The following is a 19,419-nucleotide window of genomic DNA, read 5'->3' on the forward strand; positions in this document are numbered from 1 at the left end:
CTTATAAAATAAGTGCTGGTGTGGTGATTGCAGCAGTTTACTTAAGTAGTTTGGGCGTAAACGGCAGAGACTGCACTGTCACATTAGGGAGGGATATTGAAACGAAATGGATATAAGTAAAATAAATAATAAAAATTGTAACTTTTTGTGAAAGAGTCTTCACTCATTTTTAATATTTTAATATTTTAATTTAACAATAAAGGGTCTTATTTTAGAGTCACATTACTTTTTAAGTGTCATAACTGTCAAAAACATCTGTTCACTTTCTCTGTCTGAGAAATTATGTAACTCTAAAAAACTAGCATTAATTTGCGATATTTCATTTGACTAGTTAAGAGAGTTTAGAGTACTTGACATTTTCGCCCAGTGTACACTAATATTTTTCCTCTCCAACCCTCCTAAACATATTTCAAGTAACGGAATATGCATGCTCTTATGCTCTTATGTACTTATGGTGTGTGTGTAGGTGGCAGTACTTGCTGAAGTACTCATATGCAGCAAATTAAAGACAGCTTGAGATATCATCAGCGGGAGGTGGAGCACACACAAAAAACAACATAAGTGACATTTCGAAACGGCAAAACAAGTGCTGCTGAGTTGGTTAAGTTATAGTAAGTGTGACCTGCTTCCAGACGTCGACATTATTTATGACCTAAACTTTTTCATGCTTCATATCGCTGATCACTGCAAGTGCAGACACTGGCGAGTGAATTTTCTATTTCTCTTTTTCTTTTAGTTGGATTTTTTACATTCGCAAAATCTACGACGTTGTAGAGCTACCAAATGTGCTGCCTTGTGTTATTGTGGCTCATATGTGTTGCTATGTGTGGGTAAAAATTTCTTATATTACTTTTGAGTAGTGAGAATGCAATTTGTTAAGCAAAATTTGTACTTACTTTATTTAATATAATTTTTTACTTTGACACTTCGTATGGCGAAAATGAAGTCATATTTTTGTGACCTTCTTTATGTTGAATCTGTTGTGATTGCAGCCTCTCGACGTCGAACCTTTCTTATGTTTGTTAAAGTGCGTCTTCTGTTGCACAGAGACGGGTGAGTATCTTGGTTGCAACAAGATATTCTTCAGAATCGATGTAAGGACCTCGGAGTGTACGCACGTTTAAAATACTGGAGACGTGTCTTCCGCCTATTACAGATAAGCATATTTCGGCCCCCTCGAAAAACGAAGAGCCTCAACCTATGTGGGGATGTTTCTTCGTGGAGGCTGAATTTAACGACTGTCGTGTCAAAGATATTTGATTCGATGAGATTTGGTCACATCGTTCTTCACTTCAATCAGCTGAACAGCGGGACCAACCTAATTAAGGGACCGGCCATTCCAGATGCATGCCCTCAAATCTTGGTCCTTAATGCGTTTGTCATGGTCGTCATTAAAAGAGGGTCGTCTTATCCGAGACTATTGACTAGTTTTTCCGGGGCGTTTTTTACGTGGCGGTTCCCAAATCCAGCGCACAACTCTGAATAGGGATGGTTCGCCTTATCACTTTGGCGCGCCTTCTTTGGCTACCCAGAGGATACTTGATCTAATACCGGAAGTCGTGAGATGCTGAACCATATGTAAGAAAATCGTTTGTGGTCATATCCCAGTGAATGGCTATCAGATAACTTTCCTCACTTGCGTGAACTCTATACATGACTCCATCTTCTGTTAATGGTCAGGAAGCAAAAAACTTGAGTTGATGAATAGTTCGCAAAACGTTCTCCTTTTACAACCCAGACCGCAATCTTAGAAACGTAAAACATGGATCCTCCGGCGATTCCATCCCTTTCATACTTCGAAGGTATCTGAGTAGAAAAACATCAACCAGGGTCGGTGACTAGTTGAGAGTATAGCAGAGTACTAGCAGTCATGTAGGTATTAAATTTTTGTTTAATCTAATTGCGTAATGATGTCACTAACCATTTCCCGATTTCCTCTTTCAAAACAGTTATTCTTTTGGAACAAAACCTGTATCCATCAACCCAATGCATTTTATTTTTTTACTTTCCAACGAATTCATAATTTTCGAAATACTTTAAACGACTTTAGTAAATAAGAATGTGAGGCAAAGTGAAAGAATAACACACTTATACACTTTTATGCTTTCATAGCACATGCACTTACTTGCCGGCTCCTATATAAATATGTGTGCTATATATGAGCGCATACTTGTACGAATTCACTGCATTTGCATGAAAGTCTCAACGCGTTAAGCATTCGGAACATATGAAATCATATATACATATACCTATATATATGAACCTCAGTGCACTCAGTGCAAATCGGTTTGTCTCCGCCCAAACAGATAAACAATCAACAGCAAGATAATAAAGCCCAACCAGCAGCTGGACATTTTCACATGCTATGCGGATCAGAGGGCGAGCGTGTGGAGGGTCTAGGTGAATAACAATAACGATTGATCGACCATTTAACTATTGCACCCCAGACTGATGCCACAACATTGATTGTGCCCCACACCACTTACTATATTGGTGAGGTGTTTGCAGGGGTAAAGGTTTTGCAGATTGCTCGAATGCATATGTGCCAGTATATGTTGCATTTACGTATAAATATTGATATTTGTACAGGAATTTTACAGTTTGCGGCACTTGTTTAGACCAGTTTCTTCGCTGATAATGGTATTAGCATTATATTTTTATATTCATTGCCTAAACGACAATTTATAAGTTCATTTACAATTTGTCTCTTTATTTTTCAGTCTTTTGCTGATATTTATGCTTTTTTGATATTTAAATCGTTTTTGGTTCACAACTCTCTGTTCATTTCGATTAAAATTTTCTCTCTGGTGTTTTGAAAGCGACAACAACGTTATTTTCGACTCTTCTCTGATTTTGCAGGTAATTGTTTTTATATTATAATCAGACGTTTTGGTAGTTTTGTATATGGAGAGATCACTTAATCTCCATATAGGTAGGTAGGTAGCAGTGCAGCCCTGTTGTCTACCTGGCTACATTAGCGCTTGATGTGCCATTTTGATATATTATTCGCAGAACCTTTTGTATCTGCTATTACGTTTCACCTTCTCTCTCAAACCATTGAGAGGTTTCGATGAAGCTACTTTTGTCTGATATGCTTTTAGTAGTGTCGGATCTCTGTTAAGGCTGGGCATTCACAGAGAAATAACAATTTTCCAATTTCCTTGTCACCTGCTATTCCGCAGCCTCGGCAGATGCCATTGTAAGGTATACCCATTTTTAACGCATGTTCCCCAAATGGGCAGTGTCCTGTTGTGGCAGCTGTTACTCTGTAGAAACTCCTCCTTGACCTATTTAATAAGTCGCTGGTTCTTTTCCTGTTATATGTTGGCCATAATTGCTTAGTTATGATGCATTTTTTAATCTCCAGATAAGTTGACAAATTGATTTCAATTTGGATACCAAGGTTGGTATTGCTTTAAGTGGGTAAGCTAATACGAGTATATAAGATTTTGTCTACTGGTGAGAATAACTTCAAAGTTATAGTTCTAGGTTTCCCTTACGGATGACTGTAGTCTAAATGCCTAAAGTCGTACTGATAAGGCCATATAGTACGTTCATCTATATTAAGTGTGCTAATCCTATACATATATAAATATTAATCCAGTCAATATTAATCTGAAAAATATGAGATAAGAAGGGCTACTGTTTTTATATTCTTGCAACATGTTGCTACATATTATAATAGTTTTAGTCACCTAATGGTTGCATGTATCACCTAAAAGTTAGCGAGATAGATATAGGGATATAGATATATAGTGACTCACTTACTCGATCAAGCTTAAGTTATTTATACAATGTATTAATAAATTCTCTGCAGTGATAAAAGCGAAAAAATCATTTGTTGTGATAAATTTATGTGACTTAGCAAATATTTCCTTAGAAAGCGATATTCAAATTTTGTATAGCCTCCTTTGGCACCAATGACTGCTTTTATTCTCCTCGGCATATTATCAACTATTGTTTTACAGATTTCTGGTGAAATAGAACTCCACATATTTTCTACCCTGTCGCATAATTCACTAAGAGGAACAGTTTCACGCACAATCGATCTCTTTATTGCCCACATGGGTTCAAGTCGGGAAACTGCCGTGGCCTACTGAGCGTTGTAAATCCATTGTTTTGAAGCCAGTTTTTAGTTTTCTGGTCGGTATGCTTCGGATGGTTTTGCTGGAAAACGATGTCCGAAACACCTACACCTAAATTTTCCATAAAGGGAACTAAATGATTACCCAGAATGTTAATGTAAGAGACTGCCATCAATCTACCCTCAACTTCGGGCTATCACTAACGATATGATCATACAGCCCCACACCATAATTGAGCCGCCTCCAAATTTTAGTGTATGCTTAACGTGGTGCGACCGTAACTTCATGTTATAACTCTTCCAAGTTCGCTCGCGACCATCTGATCCTACACCTTTCTGACACCGATGGTTTTTTAATTCTCCGAACTGTTTCCGCAGAAACTCTCACATGGCCGGTCGCTGATAGATTGTGGCCTACTTAGAGGATATATACAAGGTGCTTTCCAAAGTAAACAGGACTTCTTGAATCTAGCGAACCCTAGTGGTGCCATCTATATGTCAACTGGTGCGTTCTGCTATCTTTATCAATTGCCTAGTGAGAATTTCATGACATTTCATCGTTTGGAAGTGAAGTTATTGCGTTTTAAGTGTCAGTATGTTTGTGTTATGGGTGCGAAAATGAGCTTCGAAAAAAGAGCCAACATTACATTTTATTTTAAAATTGGTAAAACTTTTACCGAAACGTTTCAATTGATGAAACAAGTTTATGGCGATGATTGCCTATCTCGTAGCAGAGTTCACGAGTGGATTCGACGTTTTCATAGTGGTCGTGAGGACATAAATGACGATCAATATGTGGGCCAATCAAAATCCGCGATCACCGGAAATTCCATCGAAACTGTGCGTGAATTCATGAAAAATCGGCCGAAATCATCATTGAGATTCATGAAAATGGAATTGAACATCTCCAAAACATTGATTTATCGCATTTTGACCGAACATTTGGGCCTACGAAAGGTGTGGCATGGTTTGTACCGCACAAATTGACCGACGGTCAAAAATTGCTCAGAATTTAACATTCGAAGGACGATTATTTGACCAAAAATCACATCTTAACCATTAACCACAAAACACTCGTTCGACATGCTTTTGGACCGTGAAAAAGGCTACATTGAAGCAGGAGACTATTTTGAATAAAATAAATTGATTTTGCCTTAAAAACCATTAGTTCTGTGTTTTTTTTTAAGTTCTGTTTACTTTGGAACACACCTTGTACTTGTAAATGATTGAGATGACGAGACGGATGACTTTCTGTCTGTTTCTGCGAACATCCATTCGTCTGAGTAACTTGAATAAAAATTAAAATATCGCAATGAATGGTGTTCTTTATCGAAAACCTAAGGACGAGTTCTTAGATATGCGTAATCTGATGTTAACCCCACCCACTCCCCATATAACGGTACGGTTAAAAAGTACCAAATGCGCGATATATCTATAACTAAATATGCCAGAGGCATTAAGTTTTATCATCGAGATGGTATAAGAGTGCTTTAAAGGACTCGCATTCAAAATTGGGATATGGGCATGGCACCCGAAATCATATACCTCGGACCTTGCTCTAATGATTTCAATTAAAGTCAGCACATACAATTTATTTGTCATTCGAATATTACAGTGGGAAACTGAGTGATATTCGGCGAACACCACGCATACTTTCCATATAACATAATTTAAAACTTTTTTTTCCACTTCCAGTATGCAAATCAAATAATCAATTAATATATCAGGTTAAAACTTTTCACGAATAGTGCCTTTGAGGTGTGCCACCTCATAACTAAAAATTTCCCAAATCGAACAAAAACTGTTCAAGCGCCTAGGTACTGCAAATGTGGGCTTAGTGCTTAAAGTTAACTTTTTACCAAAAATATCGGTCAATGAGTGAGATGTATAATTGAAATTCAGAGAAATCATTTCCTCTTAGCAGTATTTCTGTGTATATGAATTGGTTGAATCCTGTCAATATTTCCTTTATCCCCCACACACCTAATATAAAGATTTTCGAACTTCCGGGTGCATTTATGTCCGACCAAAATGCGAGTTATCTGAGCGAGCGAGTGGAACCTAGCTCTCTTTGTTAGTTATATGTTACTTGGTAGTTATATAAAATTATGTTAGTATGACAGCTTTATGGGACAGTGTTTCGATAACAGTGGGTCTGATTAATGATCTACTAATGATCCTCTGCGGACATCTCAAAAATCGTGAAAAATATCTTGTATTTGGCATGAAAATCTACCAAATCAAATATGGCAAAGAACATGTCGCGCACTGTGACGGCTGTGTATGCGGGTATGTAGATAACAGTCATACTTGCATCGTTGCGGTTTCTTGCCTTGCACTTCTGTTTCCGTTTCCTTTTTATTGTTGGTTACTCCTTAGCTCACCCACTCATATTGCCATGTTGTTGTTCATTGTTAACGTTATTGCAGCCAACGCTGCAGTGGCAGTTGTTTTTGCTGGTGCCTGTCATTGTTTACATGCATTGATTGAATTTGTTTACTTACACCATTAAATTTGCAAATTGCCATTTTGGAGGTGAATTTTGCATAAACTGTCAGAAAATGTAGCTCTACAAAAACGTATACATGAACACACACACCTATTTGAATAGTGTACTTGTTCTCATGTTGCAAGGACACCGTCAAGCAGTTTTGCCCGGCAGAGTGTTGAAGCAATTATGAAGTTTTGCTGAATCGTTTTTGGGCAAGAGACTACATAAAAGCATCTACTATACTCAACTAAATCTGTATCTATGTATGTGTGAGTAAAATGTGTTGGCTCGCAGGTGTAATTTGAAGATATATCGACCATGACATTGTTGTTTATGTGGTTTTAATAATGTTAATAGCAATAAAACGATAACATTATGTTTGGTAATCGATTTAAGCGTGCATTTTAGTCTAGAGATCCGAATTTAGACCATTTTGTGCCAATTGATAAGAAAGTGATTTAATATTTGAACTATTTACTTTCTTATCGTTTGCTTACTCATTCATCATAAATATCCAAAATAAATTTAAAAAACAAATCTAATATATTTGCATAAAGCTATGCATCTCTGAAGTAGAAGAGGAAATAATTCTTTTCAAAAATAAAAATTAAACCATTTTTTTTTATAAAATGTAAGTTACTCAAAAATAATAGCCGATTTTTTATAATTTTTTTTAGAAAAATTACTAAGTAGAAATTTTCAGTTGATGGTGTGTGAATTTTTATTCATACGATAGTTTGGAGAGTATTCGTGAATCGACTGATTACAACTTAAGGTATTGGACGATCGCCTCGAAAAAAGAAATTTCAAGAGAAATGGAAAGCAAAATTTTATTTTTTTAGTCTAGTGTCTCGAAAATTGCAAACTAATTTGCTCAAGACCGCATAACAAAACGAATCCTTCGCACCTGTAAACACTTAGAACATCTTTACATTCGTTCCAACAGTCCTGGCTCTTTGGTAGCTTGCCCCAGTTGAAGCATTCCTGCTCCTTGGTCCACCAAGTGAGCTGGAGTCGCAGCGTAGAGCATACGTACTGAAGAGCTGTATTTAAGGCATTCGTAAATACAGTCACGCCCTTTTCAAGCTCTTCGTGGAAGTTATGTACGCAAGGTCTAAGTCTCTTGCCTATAGTATCTGCCTGTAGAGATCCCATTTGTATTCCTGGGATATCCCCTAAACTCGTTTCTAATCTTTGCCTCTGATCTAATGGGGAAGCATTAAGCAGCGGGCGTTAGCATTTGCGCCCACCACCAACGAATGCTTCCAATCTTTGGAGTTCTGCGGTTGGCATCTCGCAATCGTGTGGCATATAGCAGGATGCAAGGAAAAGTCAGATCAGCTGCGGAAAGACTGTGGAAAGAGGCATTCTTACTCTTGTGGAGGGTCACTTGAAATACCGTCAGCCTTGGTTTTGGATCATCAGACTGATTACTGAGTTCTTTTTCCATATCCACCTCCTGTAGGACAAGTGAAGTAGCCATGATCTTGAGATCCTTTCTACTTCACCTATTTCCAACATGTTTTTGTTGTCGTCCGCAGGGTGGAGTTTTTTGAGGCGAAGGAACAGGCTTCCCACGCCCCGCGACAACTTCCCGAACATCGCGTACAGAACATCTTCTGCCGCCTTATTGATCTGGACGATGAAGCTTTGGCCTCCATCATTGATTGATTTCGTCACGCTTAACACCCTGCAGTCGCTAGTTGGCACGTCCGGATTCTGTCTTTGTGGCAGCCGCATTTTCCAGGTGAACTACGCGAGATATGGTCACCTTCCTTCGCCTTGGGCACCGATAAAATATTGCTGCAGTCCATACCTTCAGTTTCGTTCATTTGTATTTCAAGATTTTGATTCCGCTAAGCCATTCTGCTCTATAAATGCACTCGGTTCGGTTTCGAGAAGCGAACTTCCTAGAGCTTCGTTTCCATTATTTTCCATCGCTCCTGTAACATTTGTCCCAGCAAGTTACTGGGGTCTATTAGCGCGACGGTCAAATGCTGCCTCGCAATCTCATTGGATATTATCGGTTTGTCATCCGAGTGCTTGACGTCTAACTTCCCGGCTACCTATTTGCATTTCCTCTTATTCGGGGGCACTTTCGGTTCGCTGTCTTTCGGAGGCTGCCTTTTTCAGTGATATGCTCCTCAATGCGATTAGCATACTCTGAATCCGAGGTATTCAACCAATTTCCTAGTGGCGAAGTGTGCACGGCCATTCGTCATCTCCTCTCTGGGTCTTGTTAGCCGTTTTACCTCTTCTTCCTTCTGACAAAACTTTCTCACGGGACGGTTGCATATTCCTACCGTCGCCTTGTCCCTTTTTTTGTCTTCAACCCCGCCATGTTTCGCTTCTTCCGGGACCTCTCTTGTTGCCCGAGTTGTAACTCCCGGTCACCTGCACATGAGAGCTAAGAATTTCTTCTGCTTTAATGCTTACAGCACTTTCTTGGCCTGAGTCTTTATTTACTGTGGCAACCTTGCTCTGTACAGCTGGTTTGACAGTTGCACTACAACCACCGTAACCTTCTCTCTTTGCAGTGGAGTTTTCATTAGGTGCTGAAGTTTTCGATGAAGTAGAGGCCGAAATTTAGAAATTTTTATTTCGTCTCTACTCAAGTATTTTGTTGTAATTGCAGTTTATAAAGTTATCTGTCATATAAGTGAAACGAATGTTGAATTTTTCCGCTCCCTTAATTAAAAGTTTTAAGTTAGAAACTATATTAATCAAAAACAAAAAAAAAAAAAAGTTAAGATTCATGATGAACGATAAAAAAATATGCAGTTCACCCTGTGTAGGCCACGTGACATGTGTAAATTTGTTTTACCTTTATTTACATTCTACTTATATCTGTTAAAAATATTTATATAATATTTCGCGTAATGTGTAGCGTGAGTATATATTTGTCCGCCTTCGTGTTACTACAATCATCACAGTTATGTAGGTCCTTTATTGCAAATTCATCATCGGATGGAGATTACAAATTTCTGGTAGCCGGAGGCCAACGCGTGGCGAACGTGCAAAACTATGCCCGCTTCATGGTCTCATTGCGTCAACGCACCGCCACCAGATACTTTGGTGATAATCATTATTGTGCCGGCGTCATTATCAGTTACCGTTGGATAGTCACAGCGGCGCAGTGTATAGTCTAGTACGTATATTTTACTTTAAAATCTACGAATATTTTGAATAATTAGTTCATTTACTTTTGTGTGTGCAGTCCTTCAAAAATCCCGCGACGTCCGCGTACAATAATTGTTGTGATTGGCACGGAGAATCGCATAATACATACTAACACTACGCGTCTTATGGCCGTCGATAGAGTTGTTGTAAATCGGAATTTCACATTGTACAGCACTCACGATATCGGATTGCTTCGATTAAAGCGTCGTATTACACTCAATGCTCGCGTACAAATTATGCCGCTACCCACACTTCCACCGCCGTATGGTGAGCTTTGTATAGTTCTCGGTTGGGGTAGACTTTACTACGTAAGTTGATACCCATATATCGGTTTGTTTGATTTATTTCTACTCATCGTCTATTGCTTGCTTGGTGAAGGATGGACCGTATGCGGGTAGCGTGTCACACGTTGTGTTACAGCTTTCTACCGAGGAGGGTTGTAAAAAGGCTTATCCCCGTTACTCACCGGGTGACTTATGCGCTAGCTATCACGGTCGCTTCGATCATGATCCATGCACCGGCGATGCTGGTGGACCACTTATTTGTAGGGGCAAACTCGTAGCTGTTGTTTCTTGGACTCTTGGCTGTGGTCGGACTGAAACACCAAGTTTATACACTGATATATATTACAATTTGAAATGGATTAAATCGGTGATGGCAGGTCAAAGCCGTTTATCTGTGTTGAAAGAACTCGAAATTTTAGAGTTAATATATTTTGTATTGTTGTATTTTCCATAAGAGCTTACTAAATCCATGGGAAATAAAAAGTTTGCTTTATTTATGTGGTATACTTATATGTAGTATGTTAGTGGTCATGCTTTGGAATTTCAGGAGTAAAGACTGAAAATAAATCAATTATTTTTCCAATATATCTTATTTTTTAATGGCGCAGACACAGCTTAGGCGGTTATAGCCGAGTTAACAACAGCGCACCAGTCATTTCTCGGTATTCTCCGTGAACGCTGGACGGGAATAATGAGAAACTTATAGAGTTTGGGATTTGTTCGTCGAGAGAGGACTTTATTTCTCAATCGTCTATTCAGTCCGAAGTAGCACTTGTTGGCAAGAGGTAGTCTGTGTTGGATTTTAAGCTTGTTGGTTGCAAGATAGAATAATTTATCTACGACTTCGATGTTATGACTGTTCCAATTGCGGCCAATGATATCAATATCATCGGAATTGCCAGCAGCTGTACACTCTTATAAAAGATTGTATCTGCTCGTTTAAGTTCTGTAGCTTGAAATATTTTATCCAGCGGCAGGTTGAAGAAGTCGCACGATAGTCAGTCGCTTTGTCTGAAACCTTGTTTGGTTTCGTACAGTTCGGAGAGGTCTTTGCTGATCTTGAGTGAGCTTTTGGTATTGATTGACGTCAATTTACACGGCCGTATTAGTTTTGCGGAGATAACAAATTCAGACATCGCGGAATAAATGTAGCTTCTTTACGTGCTGTCAAAAGCAGCTTTGAAATCGACGAAGAGGTGTATCGGTTCTCTTTTCACCGGTCTTTTCCAAGATTTAGCGTATGGTGGATATCTGGTCAGTTGTTGAGTCTCCATGTTTATGTCCGATCTAATTCTACATATTCTACAAAAAAGCTGATGCTCCTTATCAGTTATTCGCCGCTGTCTTTGAATAGCTCGGCCATCAATCCATCGGCACCCGACGCTTTGTTGTTCTTCATGGTCACGGGCAATGGAACGTCTTCTCCATCTCCACCGATTGTGTAATTGGATTCGCCGTCTCCTGGTGTTATGCTTTCACTGCCATTCAACAGGCTGGATAATTGTTCTCTCCATAATTTTACTATGCTCTGGGCATCAGTCACTAGATTACCTCTGGGAGTTATACGAGAGTATGCTCCGGTCTTGAAACCTTATGTTATTCGTCGTATTTTTCGAGTATTACCCCTGTCGGCCAGCTTAGCAAGCTCTTCGGAGTCATGCATTTCCGCCTCTCTTTTTTTTTTTTTTGTTTCCAGTATATACTTTAGGAATACTATATATACGAGGTGTGTTCAAGAGGTATCGCGAATTTTGTGTTTTTTCAAGAATTATTTTTTTATTCATCAATATCTATTCTGTCCCTTCAAAGTAATCCCATGAGATATTATACACTTGTGCCAACAGTTTTCCAATCTTCGAAGTACTTCAAAAAATCATTTTTTTTATCTTCTTCAGCTCCTCCTTCGATGTCGTCTTTATCTCGTCAAGAGAAGCGTAACGTCGTCCTTTCATGGGCCTCTTCAGTTTAAGGAACAAGAAAAAGTCACAGGGGGCCAGATCTGGAGAATACGGTGGCTGCGCCATCATTAGTGTGTTGTTTTATGGGCAAAAAGTCGCGCACAAGCAACGATGTGTGAGCAGATGCGTTACCGTGGTGCAAAAGCCAATTTTTGTCACATCTTCTCGGCCTTCTGAGAAAAGTTTGTACCACCGATAAACGTTGCTTCGGTCCAATATAGCTTCTCCGTATGCCACAGTCAACATTCGGAATACATCCGCTCACTTAATTTCGTTTTCCACATACAATTTTATACAGGTTCTTTGATCCATTTTTTTGCAATTCTTCTTCGATTAAGGCGAAATCAGTCATAAAGTTTTTATTATGCGTCTAAAGAGATTGCTAGGGAAAGGTCTATTATGAGCTGGTATTCTACTGTGAAACTCTTAATTCAGACCAGTACTGTCAGCAATTAGACCGTCTAAAGGAACTAATTGTACATAAGCGGCCAGGGTTGGCCATCAATTGCCTGGCCCCGAACGTCGATAGGACTCGGCAGAAACTTCGGGAGGTTTGTTGGGAGGTTTTTATCAACCACCTTACAGTCCGGAACTAATATCAAGAGATTGCTTGCTACCTATTGCTATTTAAAGCAAATCATTATGCTGTTGAAAAATTTACCTTCAGAGAACCTAGTGAAAATTGACTGCTTCAGTTTCATGGCAATAGGAACGAGAGTTTCTATGAGAGTGATGTTATGAAATTAGTTTCAAGATGGCAAAAAGTTATTGGAAAAAATGGTATATACTTGATCTTATTTCGATTATTCAAACTATGGTAAATAAAAGCTTGGGAGCTATAATACCCTTCACAGATCCAAGTTTTTCTTACAAAAGCTTTCGTTTAATCGATCGATCTATATATATACGAACCAGTCTTTCAGTTTTTGAGATATCGATCTGAAGTTTTGCAGACGTCTTTTTCTCATAAGAAGTTGCGCATTTGCCGGTACCGCCGATATCGGACAACTATAGCATAAAGCTGTTATACAAACTGTTCGATCAAATTTATGTACTTGTATAAAGAACTCTTTTATTTGTCAAAGTTATCTTTACCAAATTTGGCAAATGTTATTTTCCAAAGCATCACTACAATCTCCGAATATCGATCGAACCGCTATAGTTTATTACAACTAATCGAAATATATATACTTTTCCGTAGTTCCTAGGTTGAACATAGGGCCTCAATCGAAATTAGAATAAGTATATCTCTCTATAAAAAAGCTCTTGTGGTTGGTACAATAACTTCGGTGTTGTCGAAGTTAATGTTTTTTCTTGTTTTTTCTTTTATCATTCGTTTTTTCTGACTTCACTCAATTCTAAAATAAACAATTACTTCGTGTATGCCCTGTGTACTTTTCAACCTGTTCCATGGAACCCACAAATCTATTATACATTTTTTAGTACTTTTAATTTGTCTAATAAAATAAAAATGTAATTTTTTTGTGGCATTAATGTCGACATCTCTGCAATTTTCGAGTATTCTCTATTGTATCACATTATATTTGCTACTCATCGAAAATGCGTACAGCCTTAGGAACATCAGCAGCCATCACGATTATTATCACCATCAGCCTCCAAGTAAAAAGTTCAAATTACCTATGAACATATCTTATATGCCGCAGAAGGAGAGAAAGTATAAAATGATTGTAACGGAGGGATATACTCGTAGGAACTATAGGAACTTTTACACTGTGCTACAAAGAAACATCGTTTCCATACGCACCGCCCGAGCGACCGCTTACTTCGGAGATAATCACATTTGTGCGGGCTCAATTATATCGGACGATCTAATATTAACTGCGGCGCATTGTGTTATCGAGTGAGTAGAGTTTTGCCTCTATAAGCGACTGCTGTAATTTATCAAATTTCTTCATCAAAAATTGTAGTCGCCGCAAGATTGTGACGCGTGGTCATCGTATTATAGTAGTTGGTGGTACACCAAATCGCTTGAATCCGTACGTAGGAACAGTCGAAATGAAAGTACTCGATGTGATTCCACATCATGACTTCGTACCAGATGGTGCACACGATATAGCATTATTGCGTCTTGCTGAGAACTTTCGCGATGACAATGATTTTATTCGAGTAATTCCCCTCTCCGATGGAATTATACCAAACGGTACAATATGCACGATCATTGGTTGGGGTCAAATCTTTTATGTGTGTATACTATTTATATTACTGTGAGTTTATAATATTAAGATTACTCTGTTATTGTTTTGTTTGTTTTTTGGTACAGCGTGGTCCCTATTCAGGTGATGCTATACATGGTGCTATGATTGTGTTTTCTTATAACTATTGCCTACAATTTTATCCAAATGTATTTGATGAGACGATGATGTGTGCCAGCAGAGCAGACGCATGGGATGTTAACACATGTCGTGGGGATGCGGGTGGCCCGCTAATTTGCGGTGGTCGTGTAGCCGGTGTTGTTTCTTGGCGGTCGTATTGTGGAAGAGACACGAAACCAACGGTATTTGCTAGCGTATATCATCATCGTGATTGGATCAAAATGGCGAGCTGTGCAAATATATTAAAGTCACTAAAGAAACTACATTTATTATTAAATATGTTGTGCATTTATATCTCTTCTTAAAATTAATCTATATATATTATCGATATGAACATAGTTTATGTGAGTGTGAGCAGGATGGGCATTAGCTTTTGATTCGAGCATTTACACATAATTATGTATACTTTTTAACTAAATTTCACAAAAAAATATTACGGAAGTTTCCTGTGAAATAATATAGCTAATAAATGAAATTAAAAATTTATGTGGCGACTGTAGATTGTAGATTGAAATTACTGTATTTATTAGCCTCAGGGCTAAGTATTATATGCTGTGAAGATTTATTCCGTTTACTACGTTGTTGTAAGCTTTTGATTTATTCGTTGTGAATACCACTCCTCTGTAAATTTTTGGGTTTTCCATACTGTTGGTGCACTAAAACGCTAAAGTTAAAGTAAAGAAGTTCGAAAATCTTTCTATTTAGTATATACAGCCTAAGGAATTATTGATCCGATCGTACCCGTTCTTGTCATATACTATAGGCATACTGTTTTCCAGCGGTGCCACGCCCACTTATTTATTATTTGAAATGTAGATGTTGCTCCGTAATTGAATAACTAACAGCCTGGCACAGCTTAGTCATTATCGATTAATAGGGTTTTGTGATCGTCCGATCAATCCAATATCCGCAATACCAACCCTCCCTAGGCGCTAGGACGTGTGTGATACCATCAAGGTATCTCAATCTAAGTGGTTTCTAATCTCGATTCGTACCATCTATGTTTCTATGCCATATAATAGAAAGGGAATGATAAGAGCCTTATAAACTTTAATTTTTGTTCGTCGATAGCAGGTTTTGTTTTTCAATTTTCTGCCCATCCCAAAATAGCACCTCTAGGGAAAAGTTATTCTGCACTTGATCTTCGAGCTTATATAGTTGGTATAATCCTTCACTTTTTCAAATTTATTGCTGCCAATACTGACGTAGACTGCAAGACGCGAGAAAAGTTTGTGTGTGGATTCCAGGTACTCTACCACCACAAGTTTCACTTCTTTTTATAGGCTGAAAAAAGGTCTACGATGTCAATTTCATCTGAATACCCCAGTAGCAATGTATTTTTAGAGTAGACATAGATAGTTATTGCAGAAGACGCACCAGAGATAATCACTCTGCTTAAATCGTATAATATCGAATGGCTAGGAGGCATCTTTCCCGATTTTGTCGGAACTGATGGTTGTGCTCGATGTCATTCTGTAAAATAGTATAAAATTTGCAAGGACACCAAATTAAGACATCGCGTCGAATATGGAGCTCCTATCAGTGTGGTCAAAAGCGGCTTTGAAATTGATAAAAATTTGATGGGTGTCGATCTGTTTGTGGAGGATCTTCTCCACGATTTGACTTGTAAAATCGGATCTGTGGCGGATTTCCCAGGTCTAAAGGCTGACTGGTAAGGTCCAACTAATTTATTTTCAATGGGCTTACGTCTTCCACTCAACGCTGTGAATGGAACCATATATGCATACAATGTAAGAATGCTGATTCCGCGTTATTTAGTACAGTCGGAATACGACACAGTACACACATATTCCAATCATTGGGTCTATATTCATACGGCAGAATCATGCTCAGCAGCTGGAATATATGCCTTTCCAGCTCCTCGCCGCCGGTTTTAAACAGCTTAGCCGGTAATTGACTGGACCGTGGGGTTTCGTGGTTCTCTTCGAGCTGTCCTCCCATCGTCTTGTACGAGTGGTGAGACGATAACGTTGTCACAGAAGATTGTTGTTGCGGGTTCTTCTTTATCCGTCCACTGCTTTAGCTATTTGAGTGCCGATGAATATTACCTCCGAATTTCGAGTGTAGTCTGTTATTAGGGCTTAAAACTATTTGTTAGGTCGTTTAATTTAGAACTTTCAGGTCAAACTATTGCTAGACAGCATCACAAGCTTTTCGTACTCGCGAGAACTAGTCAAAAGAAAAATTTTGAGGCCGCTGTAAGTTCGTAAGAAGCCATTTTAGAGATGCCTACAGTTGTGACGTCACTTTAGCCTGCGCAGACCGGCGACTCCGTAGCGAGCAGGAATGACGCTTTCAATTTAAATGAATAAAAGAATTTATGATTCATTGCGCCGACAGACTAGACGGCACTCTGTTCTGTTCGCCATATTCATTAGACTTTTATTTTTTCTAATGACATACAAAAATTTTAGAAGTGGCATATTTGTAAATCTTTTTATTATTTATTCATATTTTTGTATAAAAAAACTAGAAGTTATTTAAAAAAAATAAACGACGATGGTGCTTTTATTGGATCTTTTGCATATTTTCTACCATCTCCTGCCCTTGCTGTTGTGTGTACCAAAAGCCTTTGGTCTACACGGCAGAGGTTATCATAACCATAGCAAAGAGCTCGAGCTGCCGACAGATCTGCCCAATATCACGTATGACAGCGGCGAATACCACATGCTAATTGCTGGTGGCTATAAGCCTTTGAAGAATACTCTTACTAAATATGTGGTTTCCATACGTACCTCCCGCGCAACTGCATACTTTGGCGATAATCACTTCTGCGTTGGATCGATAATATCCGACAATTTAATAATGACTGCAGCGCATTGTGTGGTTGAGTGAGTGGTTGAGAGAAAGTTTCGGTCCTTTTGTTGATTTTGTATAATTCTCTTTTTAGTCGTCGAAAGGTTGTCACCCGTCCGCATCGTCTTGTCGTTGTTGCTGGCGCACCGAATCGTTTTCAAAAACTGCAGACCACCGTTGAAATGAAGGTGCGAGATATTTTGCCTCACGAACACTTTAAACGCAAGGGAGCGCACGATATCGCACTCCTTCGGCTGGTTCACCATTTTCCCGACGACAATGATTTCGTTAAAATAATAGGTTTGACTAATAAAATGGTGCAACCAGGCACCTCATGTCAAATCCTTGGTTGGGGTCAACTCTTTTTTGTGAGCACCCACATACATTCATTATTTCTATACAAACAGTTAAACAATTTTCTCTTTTATACGCATAGCGTGGCCCATATTCGGCACATGCTATTGTTGCCAATTTAACGGTATTCTCGCAGGAATATTGTAGAATGTTCTATCGACATCACTTTCATGAAACGATGATTTGTGCTGGCAAGCAGGGCGTATGGGATGCGGATGCCTGTCGTGGCGACTCAGGCGGTCCATTAATTTGTAATGGTGAAGTAGTTGCTATTGTTTCATGGGGTTCACAATGCGGCGAAAAGGGAAAACCGACTATTTTTACTAGTGTATATCATCATCGTGATTGGATTAAAATAGCCAGTGGCTCGGAAACTATGCGCCTAATTGAGTCAAAGCTTTTCTCAAACCTGCTGCTAATATATTTTTTATTGCAAACTTAAGTCCGTATATATATTTGTGTGTATACTAATTATACACAGATTTCAAATAAATAATTGCGAATAAGCAAGAAAAATGGTTCGCATAATAAGCAAGAAAAATGGTTCTAAAAGACATAGCGGTTACTGATATGTGGAATGATTGTTTAACAAATGTCTGAATTATTAGCGAATTCTATAATTTTTTTAATCTGAAATACGGATAAAAAGAAGGATCAAAACGAGAAAATGTGGAAAGTAAAATATTTGACATTACTTTAAAGAATTTCGGTACCGAATTACCTGTTCTAAAAATCATACAGTTTTGACCCAGACTGAACAAAAAAAATAGTCGATTGCAATGAGTGTATTATACATTTATCATTCCCAAATATATAAGATTTATGAAGAACTTACTTTATTAGAAAATCACAGTTTTTTGGCTAAATTCATTTTTTTAATTAGGATAGTTTCCTTCAAAGATGATCAACGATCAAACTTTTTTCGATACCATTTTTGTTGTAGATTTTATCCTTTACTTCAAATTAGATCTCAGTTTTGGCGATCACCTCTTCATCCAACGAAAATTTCTTCTCAGCAAACATTATTTTAAGATATGAGAACAGAAAATAATCGCTGGGGCCAGATCTGAAGAGTTGATCGTCATTTATGTCTTATTTGAAAACATTGTAATCACTCATGCACTCTGCTACGGGCTAGGCAATCATTGCCATCAACTTGTTTTCATCAATTGAAATGTTTCGGTAAAAGCTTTACCAATTTTAAAACAAAATTTAATGTTGGGTCTTTGTGGGAAGCTCATTTTCGCACCGATAACACAAAAATACTGACACTTAAACGCAATAATTTCACTTTCAATCAATGAAATATCATAAAATTCTCACTGGACAATCGATTTTAATGCAACAGTTGACATGTAGATGGCGCCACTATGGGGCACTAGATTCAAAAAGCCTATTCATGGATTTTTGTCATTGTTTCCACTGACTTCTGACACGTTGCATAGTTTTGGCGAAACAGCACTTTCTTTTTCTTTAAATGCGTTATTGTTTATATTTAGTGCCATTTTTTAACAAAGATTTTAAAGCACTTTTTCTTTAAATTTTTTGATGTCTTCAACAGAGGTGGATGGATGTCTAATTCGGCTAGTCTTCACGACTTTAATAAATGCTTTGGGGTTACTAAATATATGTGTTGTTGATAAAGCAGACTACCAAAAACATTCCTATAGTGTCCTCAGCAATTTCGTTATATCTACGATATCCATATAAAACAAAAAAAAAAAAAAAAAAAAAATTCAAACAAATTTGTTCAGTTTTTTCATGACAAAACAAGTCAGACAAACTGTTTGTCGTAAACAAATAGCTGCCAAATTCACACTAGTTCACAACTGGAGATTAAGTTCTACAAGAACATAAAAAATGATGGTCCGGCTTAAAGCCGGATATAATTCTATATATATATTTCATTGACTGCAGT

At 38.1% G+C, this 19,419-nt stretch overlaps 3 protein-coding genes across 4 annotated transcripts; all 3 read left to right on the forward strand.

Annotated features, from left to right (window-relative positions):
- The first annotated feature begins 9,454 nt into the window (after positions 1–9,454).
- On the forward strand, positions 9,455–10,502 carry LOC108977402 (trypsin-1-like). The gene is made up of 3 exons (XM_018947069.1): positions 9,455–9,723; positions 9,793–10,063; positions 10,134–10,502. The coding sequence occupies exons 1-3, from the start codon at positions 9,455–9,457 to the stop codon at positions 10,491–10,493; spliced, it is 900 nt and encodes a 299-aa protein (XP_018802614.1). The 3' UTR covers positions 10,494–10,502.
- Positions 10,503–13,469: 2,967 nt separating this feature from the next.
- Positions 13,470–14,772, forward strand: LOC108977420 (trypsin-2-like). Its single transcript, XM_018947098.1, has 3 exons — positions 13,470–13,858; positions 13,926–14,199; positions 14,279–14,772. The coding sequence occupies exons 1-3, from the start codon at positions 13,491–13,493 to the stop codon at positions 14,633–14,635; spliced, it is 999 nt and encodes a 332-aa protein (XP_018802643.1). The 5' UTR covers positions 13,470–13,490; the 3' UTR covers positions 14,636–14,772.
- Positions 14,773–16,792: 2,020 nt separating this feature from the next.
- LOC108977421 (trypsin-3-like) lies at positions 16,793–17,975 on the forward strand. 2 transcript variants are annotated; one of them, XM_018947099.1, is made up of 3 exons: positions 16,793–17,182; positions 17,242–17,515; positions 17,584–17,975. In XM_018947099.1, the coding sequence occupies exons 1-3, from the start codon at positions 16,851–16,853 to the stop codon at positions 17,941–17,943; spliced, it is 966 nt and encodes a 321-aa protein (XP_018802644.1). In that variant the 5' UTR covers positions 16,793–16,850; the 3' UTR covers positions 17,944–17,975. The 2 variants fall into 2 exon arrangements, with proteins under 2 accessions (XP_018802644.1, XP_018802645.1); XM_018947100.1 differs by having other exon boundaries at positions 17,638–17,975.
- The last annotated feature ends 1,444 nt before the right edge of the window (positions 17,976–19,419 follow it).

The sequence above is a fragment of the Bactrocera latifrons genome, unplaced genomic scaffold (genome assembly GCF_001853355.1).
Source record: "Bactrocera latifrons isolate USDA-ARS-PBARC rearing strain unplaced genomic scaffold, ASM185335v1 scaffold_89, whole genome shotgun sequence".
NCBI classification, from domain to species: Eukaryota; Metazoa; Arthropoda; class Insecta; order Diptera; family Tephritidae; genus Bactrocera; species Bactrocera latifrons.

What these genes read in the sequence shown, in the direction of transcription:
- LOC108977402 (XM_018947069.1), top strand. Translation starts at nt 9,455, where the DNA reads ATGTGTAGCGTGAGTATATATTTGTCCGCCTTCGTGTTACTACAATCA. An exon ending in GCGGCGCAGTGTATAGTCTA is followed by an intron (nt 9,724 to 9,792) that starts GTACGTATATTT and finishes TTGTGTGTGCAG; the next exon opens with TCCTTCAAAAATCCCGCGAC. An exon ending in GTTGGGGTAGACTTTACTAC is followed by an intron (nt 10,064 to 10,133) that starts GTAAGTTGATAC and finishes TGCTTGGTGAAG; the next exon opens with GATGGACCGTATGCGGGTAG.
- LOC108977420 (XM_018947098.1), top strand. Translation starts at nt 13,491, where the DNA reads ATGTCGACATCTCTGCAATTTTCGAGTATTCTCTATTGTATCACATTA. An exon ending in GCGGCGCATTGTGTTATCGA is followed by an intron (nt 13,859 to 13,925) that starts GTGAGTAGAGTT and finishes CAAAAATTGTAG; the next exon opens with TCGCCGCAAGATTGTGACGC. An exon ending in GTTGGGGTCAAATCTTTTAT is followed by an intron (nt 14,200 to 14,278) that starts GTGTGTATACTA and finishes TTTTTGGTACAG; the next exon opens with CGTGGTCCCTATTCAGGTGA.
- LOC108977421 (XM_018947099.1), top strand. Translation starts at nt 16,851, where the DNA reads ATGGTGCTTTTATTGGATCTTTTGCATATTTTCTACCATCTCCTGCCC. An exon ending in GCAGCGCATTGTGTGGTTGA is followed by an intron (nt 17,183 to 17,241) that starts GTGAGTGGTTGA and finishes TTCTCTTTTTAG; the next exon opens with TCGTCGAAAGGTTGTCACCC. An exon ending in GTTGGGGTCAACTCTTTTTT is followed by an intron (nt 17,516 to 17,583) that starts GTGAGCACCCAC and finishes TTATACGCATAG; the next exon opens with CGTGGCCCATATTCGGCACA.